This window comes from Suillus fuscotomentosus (assembly GCF_016647785.1).
Source record: "Suillus fuscotomentosus strain FC203 chromosome Unknown F5891scaffold_10, whole genome shotgun sequence".
Lineage (NCBI taxonomy): Eukaryota > Fungi > Basidiomycota > Agaricomycetes > Boletales > Suillaceae > Suillus > Suillus fuscotomentosus.
The window spans coordinates 1,106,645-1,125,489 of NW_024539522.1; the positions used below are offsets into that span (position 1 = coordinate 1,106,645).

The 18,845-nt window shown below is 47.8% G+C and overlaps 3 protein-coding genes across 3 annotated transcripts; 2 read left to right on the forward strand and 1 right to left on the reverse strand.

Annotated features, from left to right (window-relative positions):
- Positions 1-2,723: 2,723 nt before the first annotated feature.
- Positions 2,724-3,632, forward strand: F5891DRAFT_1184670 (uncharacterized protein; the record flags this gene model as incomplete). Its single annotated transcript, XM_041366473.1, has 3 exons — positions 2,724-2,797; positions 2,851-2,922; positions 2,972-3,632. The coding sequence occupies 3 exons, from the start codon at positions 2,724-2,726 to the stop codon at positions 3,630-3,632; spliced, it is 807 nt and encodes a 268-aa protein (XP_041230032.1).
- Positions 3,633-3,885: 253 nt separating this feature from the next.
- F5891DRAFT_45330 (small subunit of acetolactate synthase-domain-containing protein) lies at positions 3,886-5,446 on the forward strand. The gene is made up of 4 exons (XM_041371889.1): positions 3,886-4,202; positions 4,259-4,454; positions 4,503-4,950; positions 4,998-5,446. Exons 1-4 carry the CDS (start codon positions 3,937-3,939, stop codon positions 5,102-5,104), a joined length of 1,017 nt encoding a protein of 338 aa, XP_041230033.1. The 5' UTR covers positions 3,886-3,936; the 3' UTR covers positions 5,105-5,446.
- Positions 5,447-5,574: 128 nt separating this feature from the next.
- Positions 5,575-5,836, reverse strand: F5891DRAFT_1014946 (uncharacterized protein). The gene has a single exon (XM_041360849.1). The coding sequence runs from the start codon at positions 5,779-5,781 to the stop codon at positions 5,623-5,625; it is 159 nt and encodes a 52-aa protein (XP_041230034.1). The 5' UTR covers positions 5,782-5,836; the 3' UTR covers positions 5,575-5,622.
- Positions 5,837-18,845: the final 13,009 nt, after the last annotated feature.

An 18,845-nucleotide genomic window follows, 5' to 3' on the forward strand; every position in this document is an offset into this window, starting at 1 on the left:
ATGGTGGTGGTGTGTCGTTCACGATCATTTCAACTGATCTTATGTGTATTGTTCATAGGCGTCTGATAATCCCTACTAATGAATTTTGCATGCTGTCCCTTTACTCGTGGCGGCCGTCGCGCATAACGCAGAGCCAATCCTTGACATTGCTGGATTAACCCTCCAGTCACAGTGAAACTCCTGGTCACAGTCAGGTTGCTACAGAGTACGCCCGAGTGAAAAAAAAAAAAAAGAAGAAATGTTGTTCAAAGGGCCGCTACCGAGTTCCGGAAAGTATTTGCTGCCGTGTTTACCAAACCTGGTTGAGGTGAGTCTGACTATCGTGCCCTCTCGAGCTGCCGCACCTTCCGAAAGAACGAAAATTCCTATAAGGTGTTATTTCTTCAGGGTGTGTTTTCAAATTCTAATGAGGACTCCCAATGAACATTCCGAGTCCGTGCCCAGTGTACATGTGTATCTCGAGGCAGTCCAGATCGATTGCCGCGTCGGAGTGCATGTTCGAATTTCTCTTTCAGGATATACTTCCACTAGGAAGACACTCCAAGCGGTCCAAATTTGTTTCCGTCGAGAATTCTGTAGACACGATGTTCTCTGTCATATATGTACTGAGATTGAATTCCTGGCAATATATTAATGAGGACACCTAGAAGATACTGGAATGAACTGGCTAGTCCAGATTAGTTGCCATAGGCGGGCCTACTAGAATATTCTACATTAAATGCAAAGCGAGTCCGGACACGATGCGTCGATGTTCCTCTCCATGAGGGCACGTTGCATATGGACTGAAGAGCGACGATGAGAATTTTCGAGGTCTTCTGGTCACGTCAAGCATTAGAAATTCCGTCATGGAACATTGATACCGAGGACATGGGTCATGGTCATGGTGTCAGCCTGAAGCGAGAACGGATGGTATGTTTTTTTTTTCAGTTCAACATATATCATAATGATACCGTAGGAGCTGTACATTGCTTGCGCTCAATCTTGACTCCTATTAGTATTACCTACTACAAGACCCACTCGGAGTCGGATGGGGCTAGTGCTGATCGTGATCGATCTTACATGTAAACTAATAACATGTAGCATTACCTGTATATCTCATCACAGCTCACGTGTTCAAAGGTCTCGGCTCCGGACTCGAGAATGATTAACGTTCATCGTCTCCGACTCGCTTGTTGCGACTACAATCCTCCCGGCGGTCCGAGCCTTCCTGGATTCCGAGTCAACAGCTCAAACTATCTCGATTTTTCGACGCGTTTTGTGTTTGGCTTTTAAGCTTATAAAGCTTGTCAGTCATTCTATTGCCCTGACCATGCCGATGGCCCGGGGGCCTCAAGTTTCCTGACTTAGTATATGACGCTCTGTCGGTCACTAAGGCTCGGCTGTAATCCAAACGACACGTTTACTACACTATTCCTGAAAAGCATATGCCAGGGGAATGCAGCCCCTTCGAGAATCTGGGCCTTCAGATCGTGACCCTTACTGCCGGCGGTTACCATGTCGCAGCGTGCTAATGAGCGATCCAAGCCTAAGCTCAAGCCCAAGACCCTCAACTCGGACTCGGACTCGGACTCACTCAGAGTCGGACGCATTTGATCTCCGAGTCTTTGTATCGAATATTGTCCTACATGCGGCAAGAACTGCCCAAGTTTCCACCAAGACTTTGGTAAGAGCATACACTCCGAGTACGAGGTTACCGTCCACACACTTATGTGCTCACAGGCATTTCATTTCCCGGCCACTCCCGCAACGTGCCAACGGGTGACGATAAGATTACAAAGATCGCAATTGAATGCCAAACAGTGCTACCATGAGCTAGTCGGGGTCACTGATTACTAGGCTTCGATCAGGGTCTGGTTTGGAGCTAGGGAATGTTAATCTTTCAACCTGCTCACGCAATTGTACAATACTCACCATCAATTTGTATGGGAAGGGCGCCACCACTATTGTCAAAGTTATCGTAACAGCCGTACACTCCTCGGTTTCTCGGTGCATCTAATTGTTCACATCTTCCTACGCTCGGGTCTTGGATATGAAAACGAACTTGGTCACCCACAGCATGTCAGTGCGTCCTGACACGATGACGGCGTATTTACGTGGTTGGACGTCACGGTTGAATGTTAACGAGCGTCTGGAACCTACTAGATGAAGCATCAGAGCCGGCGGTAGCAAACTCGAATGCCGTGGCCCCAAGAATAACTCAAAGCTAACTAACGCTTTTATCCTAGTTCATCATGGTCCCTAAATATCAGACCGAAAAACTTCAAGGCCAAGAAGCCTCCACTTGGGGTTGCCGAAATACATTCCCACATATCCGCAGCAAGAATGTGTCTCTTTGAACCCTTTCCTCCCAGTTACGAACTTCTCTCATTCCTCGCTACCGTGCCATACATATGCAGCCCGACGAAGATCATCTATGACATACTCTGCCGCGCGAATGCTTACGCGTACACACATGTACCACATCTTGTAATACCCGCGACTCGTTCCATCACCACCTGGCCAATTGGCACCTAATCTCATTGGCCCCCCTAGCGCTGTACGGCACCCACTTTTGTGTGTTAGAATATGTACGTTTCCCAGAAAGTTTTAGACTAGCTGCCGCTCTAACTAATTCGGTTGCGTCAACAGGAGGTCGCCGATTGGTAGTCTTCAGTTGTATAAAGACATGACCAGCTTCCAAAAACCGCCATATTCAAGAAGCCTTCACTGCCTTTGTCTCGGATATGGATACATTGCCTCAATTACCGCGGTCTTCGTCGTCATACTTCTGGGGGCAGGACGCACATGTTGACGTTAGGTGAGCAGGCTATCATTTCTACCAACGAGTACTAGTCCTCATGCTGTGTTCAGTGTTTACGATGGGCGGTCCAGCATTAGTGAATCACAAACTCTACCTCGAGGGTTTGATTATTCTCCGTCAACGTATGTGTTGCTCGCGAGTCGATAACCTTGACGCTCATGTGTGTTTCAGGAACATGGCGTACGGTCATGCAGGTTCGCAGGAGTATTTCGCTGGACCGCCCCTGATCGACACCAGGGCTTGGGAAACCTTGTTTTACCATCCTTCAGAAAACTTTTCGCGCAGCTCGCCGTCAGCACCCAATCATTGGCAGTACAGCTATTCTTCACCCGCAGGCCGTGAATATCCCACATCCGACAACTACATGGATGAATCTACTCAAAGCGAGTGGACGACAACGCCAGTTGACGCTCATCCGCCGTACACGCCGCTCGCCCCAAGCCCCCCATTTCCTTCAGTACCCTCAGAATCACACGTGTCTCCCTCTGTTGACGATCGAGAGCTGCATCATGAACACATTGTGTCCGACGTGGAAGTATTTTACTGTCCGCTGCCATCAAGTGATGGAACGTATTGCAATGCACCGATCCCGTGCAACGAAGCCCGCATCACCGCACACTTGCGCAGCATCCACGCGCTCCATGCGAAGCGTTTTGAAGTCATTAGTTGTCTGTGGCCTGGATGCAAGTGTAGCATGCAAGCAGCGAGCATTCCTCGTCACATCATCACGCTTCACGTCAAGACACGTTTCCAATGCTCGTACTGCGGCAAAAGCCTCACGAGAAAAGATGGCAAGTTGAAGCACGAGAAAATCTGTCATGAAAAACCGTGATGGCACTTCCATTTTCCTCAGGTTATTGATCAGCCAGCGCCTCATTTAAACTAAGATTCTCTTGCATACTAATTACAGCTTCTCAATTTTATACCACGCAGTTTCTTGCATATTTGAACGTTAACCTTTATATTCTATCCCCTCGGGGCGCCTTGTATGGTAGAAATCTTTCATATTAACGAATCATGTTGCAAAGTTGCCCGCTCAAGCCCCCTGAAGCATAAGCATTACTAAGCAAATTAATATTTTATGAGTCAGTTTCAATTTGCCAGCAAGCTCAAATCCTTCTGGCTACCAAGAAGCAATGTTTGCACTTCGGTCGCGCTGCGCGTCTCGTGTAGCGAATTCGCGGCTTTTTTCGACTTCGACGCGCCTTCGCGCTCCTGAAGATGCACCAAAGCCACCACGATCCATCGATGACTCGACCTCTGCGCTGGACTACAAAAGAGCACAACGGACACGTCCACCACCTCTTCCCCCTACGGACCTTCCAAGATCTCAAAGCGCGGAAGAAGCTGTGACGAACATCCTCTATAACACCCCTCCTCCGAGTCTGCAGCCCTTCAAAAAGTGTATTTTATTCACAAACCAAGTTTTTGCAGCTTTGCTGACGGAGCCCGACTTAGACATATCTTTAACTGCCTGGTACAAAATGAACCTGGTGTGTTATCCCGCGTGTCTGGTATCCTCGCTGGACGTGGGTTTAACATCGACTCTCTGGTGGTGTGCCGGACTGAAATTCGGGACTTGAGTCGGATGTCCATCGTCCTTAGCGGACAGGATGGAGTCGTGGAGCAGGCAAGGAGACAGCTAGAAGACCTCGTAAGTTATCTTGTCCAACACTCTTTCGCCCTTTTCATTGCAGAATAGGTGCCTGTATGGGCTGTTCTCGACTATACAGATACCCGTGTCATCACACGTGAATTGCTCCTCGTAAAAGTGTCCATCCTTGGTCCCGAGTACTTGGAGGATCAACTCGTGGGCGGACCCTCTCATGAACCAAGGCGTGGTCCCCACCCACCTCATCAGGAGACCAAACTTGAAAAAGAAACCACGCTCGCTCACAATTTCGAGCGTGGTGCGCACCCTAACTCTCACACAGAGCCACATCATCCACCCCCATTGACGGCCTCCGAGGCCCTGCGCCACAAACATCAGCACCTCCATTCCATCTCCGTCTTATCCGACCAATTCGGAGCAAAGATCGTCGATGTGAGCGAGAACAGCGTCATCGTCGAGCTCACTGCAAAAACGAACCGCGTCATCGCGTTTTTGAGTTTGCTCAAACCATTTGGAATTTTGGAATCGGCTCGGACTGGTAAGTCTTGTCTTCGTGTTTGTGCGAGTTAAGTTAACTGTCTGTAGGTCTTATGGCAATGCCGCGGACACCCATCACGCATTCCTCGAATGATTCTGATGATGCAGCGGATGAGATTGGTGTTGTAGATGCTAGTTTGCTTCCCCCTGGTTAGGTGGGCAGTTGAAGCGGATGTCGTGTGATATGTATTGATTAAGATATATCATGCTAACAATTCTATATAGCGAGAAATCTAGAGGATTCATATCAGCTGTGATCTTGTAATTCCCCGACGAGCATGGTGGAATGATATCATCGATTAGCAACTGATGTCCAAGATCAATCCTAGAAGATATGTATATGCCGATACGCGTACATTTCAAGTTGGGGTATACGAGAGTTTCCATCAATAACGTTGATCTAGGGTCTTGTAAGCCGGACCGTGCTGGGTTTACATATCTCACAATTGCATAGATCTTCGCGTGTTCTTTGCATCGTTTCCCTATCACCTTGCGTCTCCTCAGCCAAAGTTTGAGTTACCCAACTCCCTCGGGGTGTTTTGATTTGGTCGGTTATTGTGTATGCAAAGCTGTAATAGAGTGGTCGCACCCAGCACCAGTGATCGACGCGTTTTCACCACCATAAGTTAGGATGAGTGCTTCTCGGAGAGGTCTGACTGGTCCTTAAATACAGCTATAGTATTTCTATGGAACTGACATCCATGTTGTCAACGGAAGCTATGTCTTTGACTTGTGCAATGATGTTATGGTCCGACGCAATCCTCTTGTACTCTCCGTCACGCTGCTGCGCCAGCAAAAATGCGCCGAATGGCTGACCAAGGTGAACCATCATTCGTAACGCTCGTGAGCGATGCTCCTCCTCTTCTAGAGGCGGACCGCAGGGGAACTCATCAGAGCCGTCTGACTGAGACCCGGGCTCGGACAAATCCCCTACGCTCCCTTCATCGTCTGCAAAGTCGAGTTGCTCGAGGAGACGACGATCCCATGGACGGACAAGGAGGAACGTTTGTCGAGTGGGCCTTGCTCGGGAGAATTGACTTAATGTCTCGCTCGTGGTGATCAGCAGGTTTTGAAGCCCATCTGCTTTGACTCTATAAAGAAAATGCGTCTCTTGGGCTGGACCACGTCTGATTTCCGTGACAGGGAATGAGATGCAAGGCAAATGCAGTCTGCGGCTCGCGAAGCGAGGAACGCTCATGCCCTTCAACAGCGCATAGAGTTTCGAGGCCGAATCCACAGCCACGCTATTTTTTCGCAGCGAAAAGACCTCTGTCTGGATCTCATCTTCAGACAAAGATGGTGGGGCGTATGGTAGGGAGGCGTATGAGGTAATGTCGGCAGGAAGACAACTGTTGAACTCAGATGCTTGCCCGACCCAATCGAGGGCAGTAATGTCGCCCGACCGAGCAATAATCTCCTGCAGGAGACGCCCGAGCGCATTTGCCTTCTTCTCGCCATAATCTAGAGGTAGACGGACATCGAAGACGCCAAACAACGAGTATGCAATGTCTTCCTGAATCGTTGTAATACGATTTGACGCCCATTGAAGTCTCTCTCGTGCACCACTCATCCCTGGGGAGAAGTTGACGAGGGCCTGTCGATCAATGCCAGTCGCGACCTCCAACTCCTTCATTATTGCACTCGACTTTTTATGGTTGGGAGAGCGATCATTGAGATATGGGGTCCAATCCTTCTGATAAAAGATAACGACTCTGGAAGCAAGAAATTCTTGGAAGGTCCAGCCTCGTCTGTTCCACTCACTCCTCTCCAGAGCACCAGACTTGGATGAAGGCAGAATATCCCAGAGGTAGACAATCGTAAGCGCTGAATGCTGATACCAGACGAACATGGAGTTGAGCGATGTTTGCAACTCGACGTTGCTGCTCTTGTCAATGCAGCATGTATCGCTCCACGCCCAACGGTAACCCGAATCACGAGCAATTTCGCAGAACTTTCGCAACTTTACGATGCCACCAGGTAAATTCAGCTTGTACACAATCTTGCCCTGGATGTCCTGCAGCAGCGGCTCGTTCCCTTCCCACCTATGGGATAACATGACATAACGGAAGTAAGTTGCCACCGCTTCTGTGATGTGTTCCATTCGGAGGTTTGCGCGCTTCATAGACCATGATAGCCAAAGCTCATTGTGCTCTGCGCTCAATTTGAAGGCGCTTATCTGTGCTTGACGGTCACATAAGAGCCCGGTCGCAGTGTTGAGTAGACGAAGCGGGGCAGTATCGAGTTGTTGGTCAATGGCCCTTCGGATAACCCCTTCTGATTCAGATGGACTAGCATACTGCTTGCGAAGATCTGACGGAGGGGTTGAGCATCCCCCACAATTGTACCCATTGAGGGCTTACTTTGCATTTCCACGTCGTGAGCACTTTCTAGTTTGGTGAACATCATTCGGAAGGCTGCGATAGCTTCATCATAGCGATGTGCGCCTTGAAGCGCCGCGAGCTTCAACTTGTATCCAACATGAGACGAAGGGTTCAGTTGGATGACCTTTGTATACCAAAGTCAGCATTCGATTACGAAATGTCCTGAATAGGTGTCATCGCACCTTCTGTGCATCGAGAAGTGCTTCGGTCCATAGTCTTTTCCCTAACTTTGCCTTACTACGATTTGCGAAGACGGCATCGGATGCAGAATTTACGCTGATCACTGCTGAGTATAGGTTAATAGCACTGTCATAAGTGCCTGCAGCGAGGGCAGCATGTCCGTTGTCAAGGCAGAGCGCGCTGCATTCTTCCTTAAAAACTGAGTGAGATGCGAGTGAGGATTGTAGCTTGCATGACATTATGAACTTCAAACTTGCCGTTGGACCAGTCAAGGCAGCCGGCCTTCGTATTGTTGTCAATCTTATTCATCATGTCTCGGTATGAATTCAGGGCTTCGGCAAGCCTGCCTGCTTGACGGAGCGCAACGCATCGTTTCTGGTGTGCATCTTTCCACAAGGACTTGAGGTCCAATCCGAAGAGCTGCGCAAAGCATGGTGTTCAACGTGACAAGCATGTTCAGATGAATTGTATCAACATACCACCACAAAGTCATCGCATGAAGGATAAATCGTCGATGTAGATAACAGAGCGCTGGACTGGACAGCAGCAGTGAAGTGATCGGCAGCGTGGTTAGGAAGGGCGTCATTCATGGCATTGACACCGAGTTGGACACGCATATATGCCTGATGTGCGAAGTTCAGCGAGATTAGTATTAAGAGGTTGATCAAGGAGCTGATACTCACCTCCACGACGCGACACGCAAGAGAGTTGTGATTCGGACACGTTGCAGCAAGCTCTCGCACAAATATGATTGATTCCTCGTGTTGGTCCGCATTGAAAATAGCGATGGCCTGAAAACAACGAGTTGAAATATGAATCATGTGAGAGAAAATCTAATGTTGCCTTGACCAAGAGAAGTATAATCTTTGAATCTTCGTTCGCGAACGTTGACGCGAGGTCAAATGCTATTCTCGCGCCCTGGATATGGCCTCTTCCATATAATGCAATGCCCTTGGAGATATAGCCTGTCAATGATGGCTGAATGCTGATGGACTACGTTACGGAGGAAGGTTGGCCTTTCGTAAGGGGACCATGGTATGTTAGTCTCTCACCTCGATTGCATCCTGAAGCGCATGGTCCCAGTCGCATTTTCGTGCCATAACGAATGAGCGGTTAGCATATGAGGCGTAATTGTTGGCATCGGTGTTTATCTCTCGTGTAAACAGTTGTTCAGCGGTAGACAGATCCCCCGCGATACATGCATTATAGGCGGTCGTATTGATAGGGAAAATCTGGGGCATGAAGATTGTCTGAATTACATGAGCAGAGTCAAGGATGGAAACGTGCCTTGGAATCAGATACATCGAAACATGCCTTGGAATCTGAGACTTGAGACTTGAATAAAATTGGATGTTAACCTGGAAAAGGGCGAATGGGGAATTCAACGGCAACTTACGTTGTTTGTGACTTTGTTGTCTAGAGGGTCCTTTGGTAAAGTGTCCTTGCGCGAGATGAGATGACGAATGCGCAGAAAATGAACCGGAGAGTAGCCAGATAAAAACAGAGATATAAAAATCAAGAATAATAAAATGGCTTCATTTATGTAAGAAGCACCTTCCTCCTGCAAAGCATCTTTTGGGTCCACTGCCCACTTTGTGAGCGTGTTATTGTCAGTGTAATAACTTCCACTGAAGATGTATTTGCCGTCCACGGAGAAAGCTAGGGATTGCGATGATTGCTGGAAGATGGCAACGGTTTGTCGATCTGACAGCCGCCAGAGACGGATGTCATCAGATGCGCCGGAAGCAACGAGTGTGCCATTAGGATCAACAGCAAGGGCATTGATATAGTTCGTGTGGCCCGTCGTCCAGGGATCACCGACCTGCTGCCAGGTCGATGTATCCCACTCCAGTATGGTTTTACTACTGCGTGCTGAAAGAAGGCGCGTGCCATCGGGCGTCCACACGATGGATGTTGCGTAAACCTCCAACTCTGCGACACGTTCCCTCGTGCTTGAATTATAAATTTCGACATTGGATGCTGCGATGGCAAGAAGTTCTCCAGACGGCGAATACCGAACATCGCCAACATAACCAGTAAAGTGGATTGAATTTCCCAGTAGCAGCTTCCAGGTTTCGGTGCACCACAGCTTCAATGTTTTGTCTGTTGAACCAGTGGCCAGCACTTTTCCATCAGGAGAAAAGTCCAGCGATAAGATCCGATTGTAGTCGGTGTACCTGACGTAGTTTTCGACGTTTCCAGTGAGTCGTTCACCTGTTTCTCCGTGCCAGACCGTGACCACTCCGTGCAGGTCACCGCTTGCCATCAATTGCCCATCTCGTGACACTGCCAAGGCCGACACCCAACCGCTATGCCACTCTATCTTCTTCAACATGACACCTTTCTTCAAGTCCCATATACGAAGCGTGCGGTCGTACGAAGCTGTGACCATTCGCCGTTTGTCGGGGAAAACTGCGACTGCCCTTACGCGTTCTTCATGGCCTTTAAACTCTCGCAGGGGTGTGGTGCTTATATTTGGCTCCGACATCTTGCTGGAGGCTGATGGTGTTGAACACGGTCGAGGTCGACTGGAGGGACCGTGGGTGTCTTTGTCTAAGCTGCAGAAGTGCGTGTTTTATGCTGTGTCACTAGTGCATTTGCCTGCATCGTGTTTCCATAGACGCCCAAAACATTAGATCACTTTTCGCCTCCACACCTCCATAACCGTTGTAGCAGGAATGCCCCGTATTGTGATGCTCGCCTTCCTAGATAGCATACGCTCCCGGCGCCTCTGCACTGTGTACATGTGTTTGACTATTATCTCCACAGCTTCTAGCCTATGATGTACCACTATCTAATTCAGATTGTGCAGTTGTGACTTCCCGGCGCTCGAATACAATCCATCCTGGATGGCCGCACGAATATCGGTGTTTCTCATATCGAGCAGCTACTCAAGTATATCACCTTGTAACTTGCCCGAACACATCCATATATTTTAGTGCAATATCACTTCATCCAGTCGAAGATCTGCATTGTGGATGCGGCCGAATTTATCTATTCTCGCTTCTCAATCCGAAATCATGCAGCCCGGGGTGTTTCCACTTCCAAGGCTCGTTTTATCCAACACTTGTGAGACAACACCCTTAAAGGTGTTCATTTTCCGAGGAAAGTGAGTGGCACATATGCATGAATACATATTACAATAAAGACTTTGCACAGACCTATGTGTCCTTGAAATCCACTGCGCAACACCGAATGACTAAATAAGCACCATGAATACTCACCCGAATCCGTGTGCCCAGGTCTTTCTCTCCCTCTCGGTCTTGCAAGTATATACCTATCCAGTAAAACTAGTATTACACGTCGTACCCAATACCAGTGATCATGTTTGATGTGTGTGCACCGCCATAATTTAGGCTCAGATGAGTGCCTCTCGGAAAGACCTGCTCATCGAATACAATCACAGTATTTCTATGGAACCGACGTCCATGTTGTCGATGGAAGTAATCTCTTTGACTTGTGCAATGATGTTATAGTCTGACGCGATTCTCCTGTATTCTCCGACACGCTGCTGCGCTAGTAAAAATGCGCTGAAAGGCTGACCAAGATGAACCATCATTCGCAACACTCGTGAGTGATGCTCCTCTTCTACAGGCGGACCGTCGGGAAACTCGTCAGAGCCGTCTGACTGAGACCCGGACTTGGACAATTCCCCTATACTCCTTGCATCGTCTGCATCGTCAAGCCGCTCGAGGAGATGACGATCCCATGGACGGACAAGAAAAAACGCTTGTCTAGTGGGCCTTGCTCGCGAGAATTGAACCAGTGTCTCGCCAGTGGTGATCAGCAAGTCTTGAAGCCCATCAGCTTTGACTCTGTATATGAAATGCGTCTCTTGGGCTAGATCACATCCCTGTCTGATTTCCGTGACACGGAATGAGATGCAAGGCAAATGCAGTCTGTGGCTCGCGAAGCGAGGAACGCTCATGCCCTTCAACAGTGAATAGAGTTTCGAGGCCGAATCCACAGCCACGCTATGTGTTCGCAGCAAAGAGACCTTTGTCTGGATCTCATCTTCAGACAAAGATGGCAGGGCGCATGGTGGGGCGGCATATGAAGTAATGTCGGCAGGAAGACAGCTATTGAACTCGGATGATTGTCCGACCCAATCGAGAGCAGTAATGTCGCCTGACCGAGCAATAATCTCCTGCAGGAGACGCCCGAGCGCATTTGCCTTCTTCTCGCCATAATCTACAGGCAGACGGACGTCGAAGACGCCAAACAACGAGTATGCGATGTCTTCTTGAACTGTTGTAACACGATTTGATGCCCATTGAAGTCTCTCTCGTGCACCGCTCATCCCTGGGAAGAAGTTGACGAGGGCCTGTCGATCAATGCCAGTCGCGACCTCCAACTCCTCCATTATTGCAGTCGACTTTTTATGGTTGGGAGAGCGATCATTGAGATATGGGGTCCAATCCTTCTGATAAAAGATAACGACTCTGGAAGCAAGAAATTCTTGAAAGGTCCATCCTCGTCTGTTCCACTCACTCATCTCCAGAGCACCAGACTTGGATGAAGGCAGAACATCCCAAAGGTAGACAATCGTAAGCGCTGAATGTTGGTACCAGATGAACATGGAGTTAAGCGATGTTTGCAACTCGACGTTGCTGCTCTTGTCAATACAGCATGTATCGCTCCATGCCCAGCGGTAACCCAAATCACGAGCAATTTCGCAGAAGTTCTGCAACTTTATGATGCCACCAGGCGAATTCAGCTTGTATACAATCCTGTCCTGGATGTCCTGCAGCAGCGGCTCCTCCCCTTGCCATCTATGGGATAACATGACATAACGGAAGTGAGTCGCCACCGCTTCTGTGATGTGTTCCATTCGAAGGTCTGCACGCTTCATAGACCATGATAGCCAAAGCTCATTGTGTTCTGCGCTCGTTTTGAAGGCGCTTATCTGTGCTTGACGGTCACAAATGAGCCCGGTGGCAGTGTTGAGTAGACGAAGCGGGGCGTTCTCGAGTTCAAGTTGGTCAATGGTCCTTTGGATAACACCTTCTGATTCAGCGGGACTTGCATACTGCTTGCAAAGATCTAAAGGAGGTGTTGAGTATCCGAACGCTATGCCATTGAGGGCTTACTTTGCATTTCCACGTCTTGAGCACTTTCCAATTTGGCGAACATCATTCGAAAAGCTGCGATAGCTCCATCATAGCTTTTGGCGCCATGAAGTGCTGCGAGCTTCAATTGGTATCCAACATGAGACGAAGGGTTCAGTTGGATGACCTTTGTATACCAAAGTCAGCATTTGATTATGAAACGTCCCGAGTAGGTAGCATCGCACCTTCTCCGCATCGAGAAGTGCTTCGCTCCATAGCATTTTCCCTAACTTTGCCCTACTACGATTCGCGAAGATGGCATCAGCTTCTGAATTTATGTCGATCACCGCCGAGTATAGCTTAATAGCACTGTCATAATCCTCTGCAGCGAGGGCAGCACGTCCATTATCAAGGCAGAGCGCGCTGCATTCTTCTTTGAAAGCTGAATGAGATGCGGGTGAGAATTACAGCTTTCACGACATGATGAACTCCAGACTTGCCTTTGGACCAGTCAAGGCAGCCGGCCTTCGTATCATTGTCAATCTTATCCATCATGTCTCGGTATGAATTCAAGGCCTCGGCAAGCCTGCCTGCTTGACGGAGCGCAACGCATCGTTTCTGGTGTGCATTTTGCCACAAGGACTTCAGGTCCCATCCGAAGAGCTGCACAAAGGACGGAGTTCGATATGACAAGCATGTCCGGATGAATCATATCAACATACCACTACAAAGTCCTCGCATACCGGATGAATAGTCGATGCAGATGAGAGAGCGCTAGACTTGACAGCAGCAGTGAAGTGGTCAGCAGCGTGGTTGTGACGGGCGTCATTCATGGCATTGATACCGAGTTGAACACACAGATATGCCTCATATGCGCAGTTCAGCGAGATCAGCATTAGCGCACAAATAAGAGGTCGATCAGCTCACCTCCACGATGCTACATGTGAGTGTGTCATGATTCGGACACACTGCAGCAAGCTCTCGCACAAATATGACTGATTCCTCGGTTTCGTCCTCATAGAAAATAGCGATAGCCTGAAAACAACGAGTTGAAATATGGATTGCGTGAGCGAAAAATTAATGTTGCCTTGATCAAGAGGAGCATAATCTTTGAATCTTCGTTCGCGAACGTGGACGCGAGGTCAAATGCTCTGCTCGCGTCCCAGATGTGACCTTTTCCGTATAGGGCGATGCCCTTGGAGATGAACCCTGTCAATGAGGGTCGAATGCTAATAGACTATGTTACGCAGGAAGGTTGGCCTTTCGTAAGGGGACCATGATATGTCAGTCCATCTCACCTTGATTGCATCCTGGAGGGCATGATCCCAGTCACGTTTTCGTGCCATAACAAATGAGCGATTGGCATACGAGGCGTAGTTGATGACATCGGTGTTGATCTCTTGTGTAAACAGTTGTTCAGCGGTAGACAGATCCCCCGCGATGCATGCATTGTGGGCGGTCGTGTTGATGGAAATGATCTGGGGCACGAAGAATGCTCGAATTGCGCTGACAGAGTCAAAGATAGAAACGTGCCTTGTAACCAGGAACTTGACACTTGAATAAAATTGAGTGTTAACGTAGAAGACAACGAAGGTGGAATTCAACGCTGCCTTACGTCATTTGTCACCTTATTGTCTGGAGGGTCCTTTGGCAAAGCGCCGTTGCACGAGATGAGACGACGAATGGGCAGAAAATGAACCGGAGAGTAGCCAAACGAGAATACAGAGAGAAAAATCAAGAATAACAACAAAACGGTCTCATTTATGTAAGAAGCACCTTCCTCTTGCAAAGCATTGGGGTCTACTGCCCACTTTGTGACCGAATTATTGTCAGTGTGACAACTTCCACTGAGGATGTATTTGCCGTCCGTGGAGAAAGTGAGGGATGCCGATGATTGCTGGAAGATGGCAACGGGTTGTCGATCTGACAGCCGCCAGAGACGGATGCTGTCAAATGCACCGGAAGCAACGAGTTCACTATTAGGATCAACGGCGAAAGCCATGCCAATGTGAGTGTGGCCCGTCGGCCAGGACGTCCGGGGATCACCGACCCGCTGCCAGGTCAATGTATCCCATTCCAGTATGGTATCTGCATTTCTAGTACTATGTAATGTCCAGCGTACTGCAAGAAGGCGCGAGCCATCGGGCGTCCACGCTATGTGCCTTATGTGACCCTCTCTGGAATTTGGCAACCGGAACTTTGTGATGGATTCCCTTGTGCTTGAATTATATATTTGGATCCCGCTTGATTCTGTTGCGGATGCGACGGCAAGAAGTTCTCCAAACGGTGAATACCGAACATGGTCGATGTCATGATCGAAGTAGATTGTTTTTAGGTGCGTCCAGGTTTTAGTGGACCACAGCTTCAACTTGTTGTCTCTTGAACCAGCTGTGGACAGCACTTTTCCATCAGGAGAAAAGTCCAGCGATGAGATCGGACCATTGTGGTTGCCCAGGCGGTACTCGACCAACTTTTCGAGGTTTCTAGCAAGTCGTTCACCTGTCTCTCCGTGCCAGATGGTGACCAATCCGTGCCGGTCACCGCTTGCTATCAATTGCCCATCTCGTGATATTGCCATTGCCGACACCGAAGCGTTATGCCATTGCTCCATCTCCTTCAACACAACACCTTTCTCCAAGTCCCATATACGAAGCGTGGGGTCGTACTGCGAGGCTGTGATCATTCGTCGGTTGTCAGGGAAAACTGCGACATTGTCTACGTGTCCAGGTCCTTCATGACCTTTAAACTCTTGCAGGGGTGTGATGCTTATATTCGGCTCCGACATCTTACTGGAGGCTGATGGTGTTGAGCGCGGTCGAGGTAGACTGGAGGGATCGTGGGTGTCCTTCTCTAAGCTGCAGAAATGTGCGTATTGTGTGTTTGATGCTGTGTCGCCGCATTTGCCTGCCTCATGTTTCCATAGACGCCCAAGACACGTGGTCCTACTGCAACCTCCAGCTGAAAATATCACATCAGGGTGAACGATATTTAAAAGAGGTTTATATGTTGTACAAAATGTGAAAACAATATTTGATATTTAAACTAACATAAAGATGGGTGCACGACTTCAAATTTTGGTGGTGTTTTGTGTGTCATCCAAAATATCAAATATTCACAACCATATTCCCACAGACAATATGTCAACAAATATAAGAAATATAATCGGATTTTCCATGTCTGCTTCAATTTAAAGTTTGATTCTTACATAAAACTTTGGAGAAAACTTGAAGTTTTGCCAAAGCTTGACATTTAAATCGAGTTTTAATGTCATGTCATCTGTAAAACTTCAAGTTTTCTCCAAAGTTTTACATGGAAATTGAACTTTAAGTTGAAGCAGACATGAAAAATCTGATTATATTTCTTATGTTTGTTGACATATTGTCTGTGGGAATATGGTTGTGAATATTTGATATTTTGGATTACACACAAAACACCACCAAAATTTGAAGTTGTGCACCCATCTTTATGTTAGTTTAAATATTAAATATTGTCTTCACATTTTGTACAACATATGAACCTCTTTTAAATATTGTTCACCCCGATGTGTATGCATTGTGCACAGGATGCAGCTTTTCTTGCTTTTCTACTATGAGGTGTTTCCACTTCTAAGGCGCATTTTATCCAGCACTTGTGAGACAACACCCTTGCTTCCAGCGCCGGTAGCAACGCAACACGGTCGTCAATTCTACTATCCGTCCACCACAGCCGGCGTTGCGCGCCCCATGCGTTCGATCTTAGCGACTTTGTCACTAGTACTGCAAGTATTCCGAAAAAGCTATTATTTACTATTAAATACATGTACTCAATCCAGGAAGCCAGGTGAGTCTCACAACTTTCAAGCGATCTTTTGCGGTACAACAACTCTATGTACTTACATGATGCTCTCACCTCAATTACAATCTAGGTGTCGCGCGATGGATCTCACGAATCAATTCATGTTCATGCACGAGTTCTTAACCGCCATCTCATCTCTATCGCGAGTGTCGATCAATTAATTTTATTTAGTTCGGATGAAGAACGATGGAGCCCACCAAAGCATCTCACCGCCGGTATACACGTCCATAACGCCCGTTGCTATCGTACTTGATGAGGGAGCTTGATCATCTTCAAAATATCAGACTAGTTTTGAACAGATCACTTTCTATTCCCGGAGGAAAGTGAGTAGCATATATGAATATATATTACAACGAAGACTCTGCCCAGACTTATGTCTCCCTGGAATCCACTGCGCAACACCGAATAACTAAATAAGCACAACGACAAAACTGGAACTGAATAAAAGACCAAATTCTCCTGCTCCTTAAAAGCACCAAGTAACCGTCAGCTTCCTAGAGCATCTTCCGTGCTACACACCACTGCCAGTCGATATATGCACGCGCTCCTGGAAAGCGATCGAGGTCATGTTGGTTGCTGCATCGGAGTCAGTCACGAGCTTAGCGGTATAGTCTCGAATGCCAAGGATCAGGCGTGGTCCCAGCACAAACATCTGCACGACTGTCAAAATTTGGAGTGTGCCATAATAGTAATCAAGTCCGAGGGTATTTGGGTTCTATAGAAATGATAAGACGCGGTTACATGCAGAGGTAAGACAAATCTGCATACCACTGAGATCGCTGGAGACAAAATCATGAGGTTGAAAGCAGAAACGGCGACAAAGCTAACATGTTCCTTCAGCGGGAAAAGGGAACCATATTCATATCTCGAGCTCACCTCAAGAAGTAAAATATGTGAGATTTTATCAATACCGTGAAACAATCCTTGATCACCCCTCCCGTCGAATGTTGTCGCAGCTCACGGAAGTGTTTTATAGCAATCCAGATTGCGAGAAATAGTACGAGGACCTCCCACGCACTGCCGAATATCCAAGTAATGGAATTCAGAAGGATAGTATTGTCCCCATAGGTAGTGGCGCACTCATGAGTGCCAGAGAGAATGTATTCCTCTGGTATACATCAGTGAGTCCCATGTACACCTTTGTTCATCCAAAATTGAGCGTACCTCCCGAAGTATGCCTCATTGACATTACGGAGACCACTACGTTGAAGATGGTATCAGCCAGGAAGATGACAACGAGAAATATTAGCATCTTTCTGGATTGTTGATACATGGCATGTAACCGAGTGATCACGATGACTTGTAACAAGATTCAGTGTCAATATCGCTGAGATTTTGCAACTGCAAAGCTCACTCCGCAGCATTGCAAATATCACAACATACATCCAATTCACTGCGATATACAGGATCCAGCCTGATGGATCCGGTTGATAATCAGGATCACACACTGCAAATAGACTCACATCTAGGGGGGATCACTATAATGAACCAAGAAGCTGGTCAAGAATCATGCTCACCTCTACAGGGCGCCGCAGTTAGTGGCAGGGGTGATAGTAACCACAAGTACAGAAGACTCACTGCGTCTGTCAACAAGATGGTCGGAACATTGACTGTATGCCGCAGGTCAGAAGAAACGAAGACATTTAATATCAGAAGACATACTCAATATGTTCAAGCTGATTGCGATACATAGTTCATTAGCACAACGACAGCGCCGAGCCTTTCAAACGCACACAGCAAATAATAATCCAAGATAGCGCACCTAAGATATTCTCAAGAGTAAGCAAGAGTCGCCAACCATAGTTATGATGCAAGCCACATACAGTCAGATACAGAATGGTCATCAGGGACCAACGTTGCCTCTGTCGTAAATCAATATTTGTTGCTCTTCTAAGTTCTGACGTTGCTGCTCACCCAGACCAGTTCGACCTATGAAAGCTTTCTTAGCGAGATGGGTGTTTCGGTGATAGCATCAACATACCTCTTGTCCAAATGTAAGTGCTGGAAATATTTGTAGGTTATCAGTACTTCTTCGATATTATCATGCTCACCCCAATCATACGTTACTCCAACAGAGGCGGCCACTACGAAGCAGCAGTCACGGTTAGATCGAGACATCAGTGTTAACATCCGACTGCTACGAACCTACAAAATAGCTAGAAATGCGCCACGAAGCGATCCACAGCCACCAACCAGGGTCGTCTGAGACTACAGTCATTTTGTTAGAGGATAGATCTGAGGGTGCAGCGGACCTGGTGGACGTATGTTGATGAGATTTGTGCTAGATATCGTACCACCATCTAGCGCTTGGATCCCAAACAGAGGGATGATTGAACACAGCAAAAGATGGAGAACCGCCATTTTGCTGCACGTGCATCAGTGCATCAATCCAATACTGCCGATCTGTGATGAGGGCTGTAATCTTGGGCTTCCTGTGCCCGGAAAGCATGACA

What these genes read in the sequence shown, in the direction of transcription:
- F5891DRAFT_45330 (XM_041371889.1), top strand. Translation starts at nt 3,937, where the DNA reads ATGTTTGCACTTCGGTCGCGCTGCGCGTCTCGTGTAGCGAATTCGCGG. An exon ending in AGTCTGCAGCCCTTCAAAAA is followed by an intron (nt 4,203 to 4,258) that starts GTGTATTTTATT and finishes AGCCCGACTTAG; the next exon opens with ACATATCTTTAACTGCCTGG. An exon ending in TTTGGAATCGGCTCGGACTG is followed by an intron (nt 4,951 to 4,997) that starts GTAAGTCTTGTC and finishes AACTGTCTGTAG; the next exon opens with GTCTTATGGCAATGCCGCGG.
- F5891DRAFT_1014946 (XM_041360849.1), bottom strand. Translation starts at nt 5,781, where the DNA reads ATGATGGTTCACCTTGGTCAGCCATTCGGCGCATTTTTGCTGGCGCAG.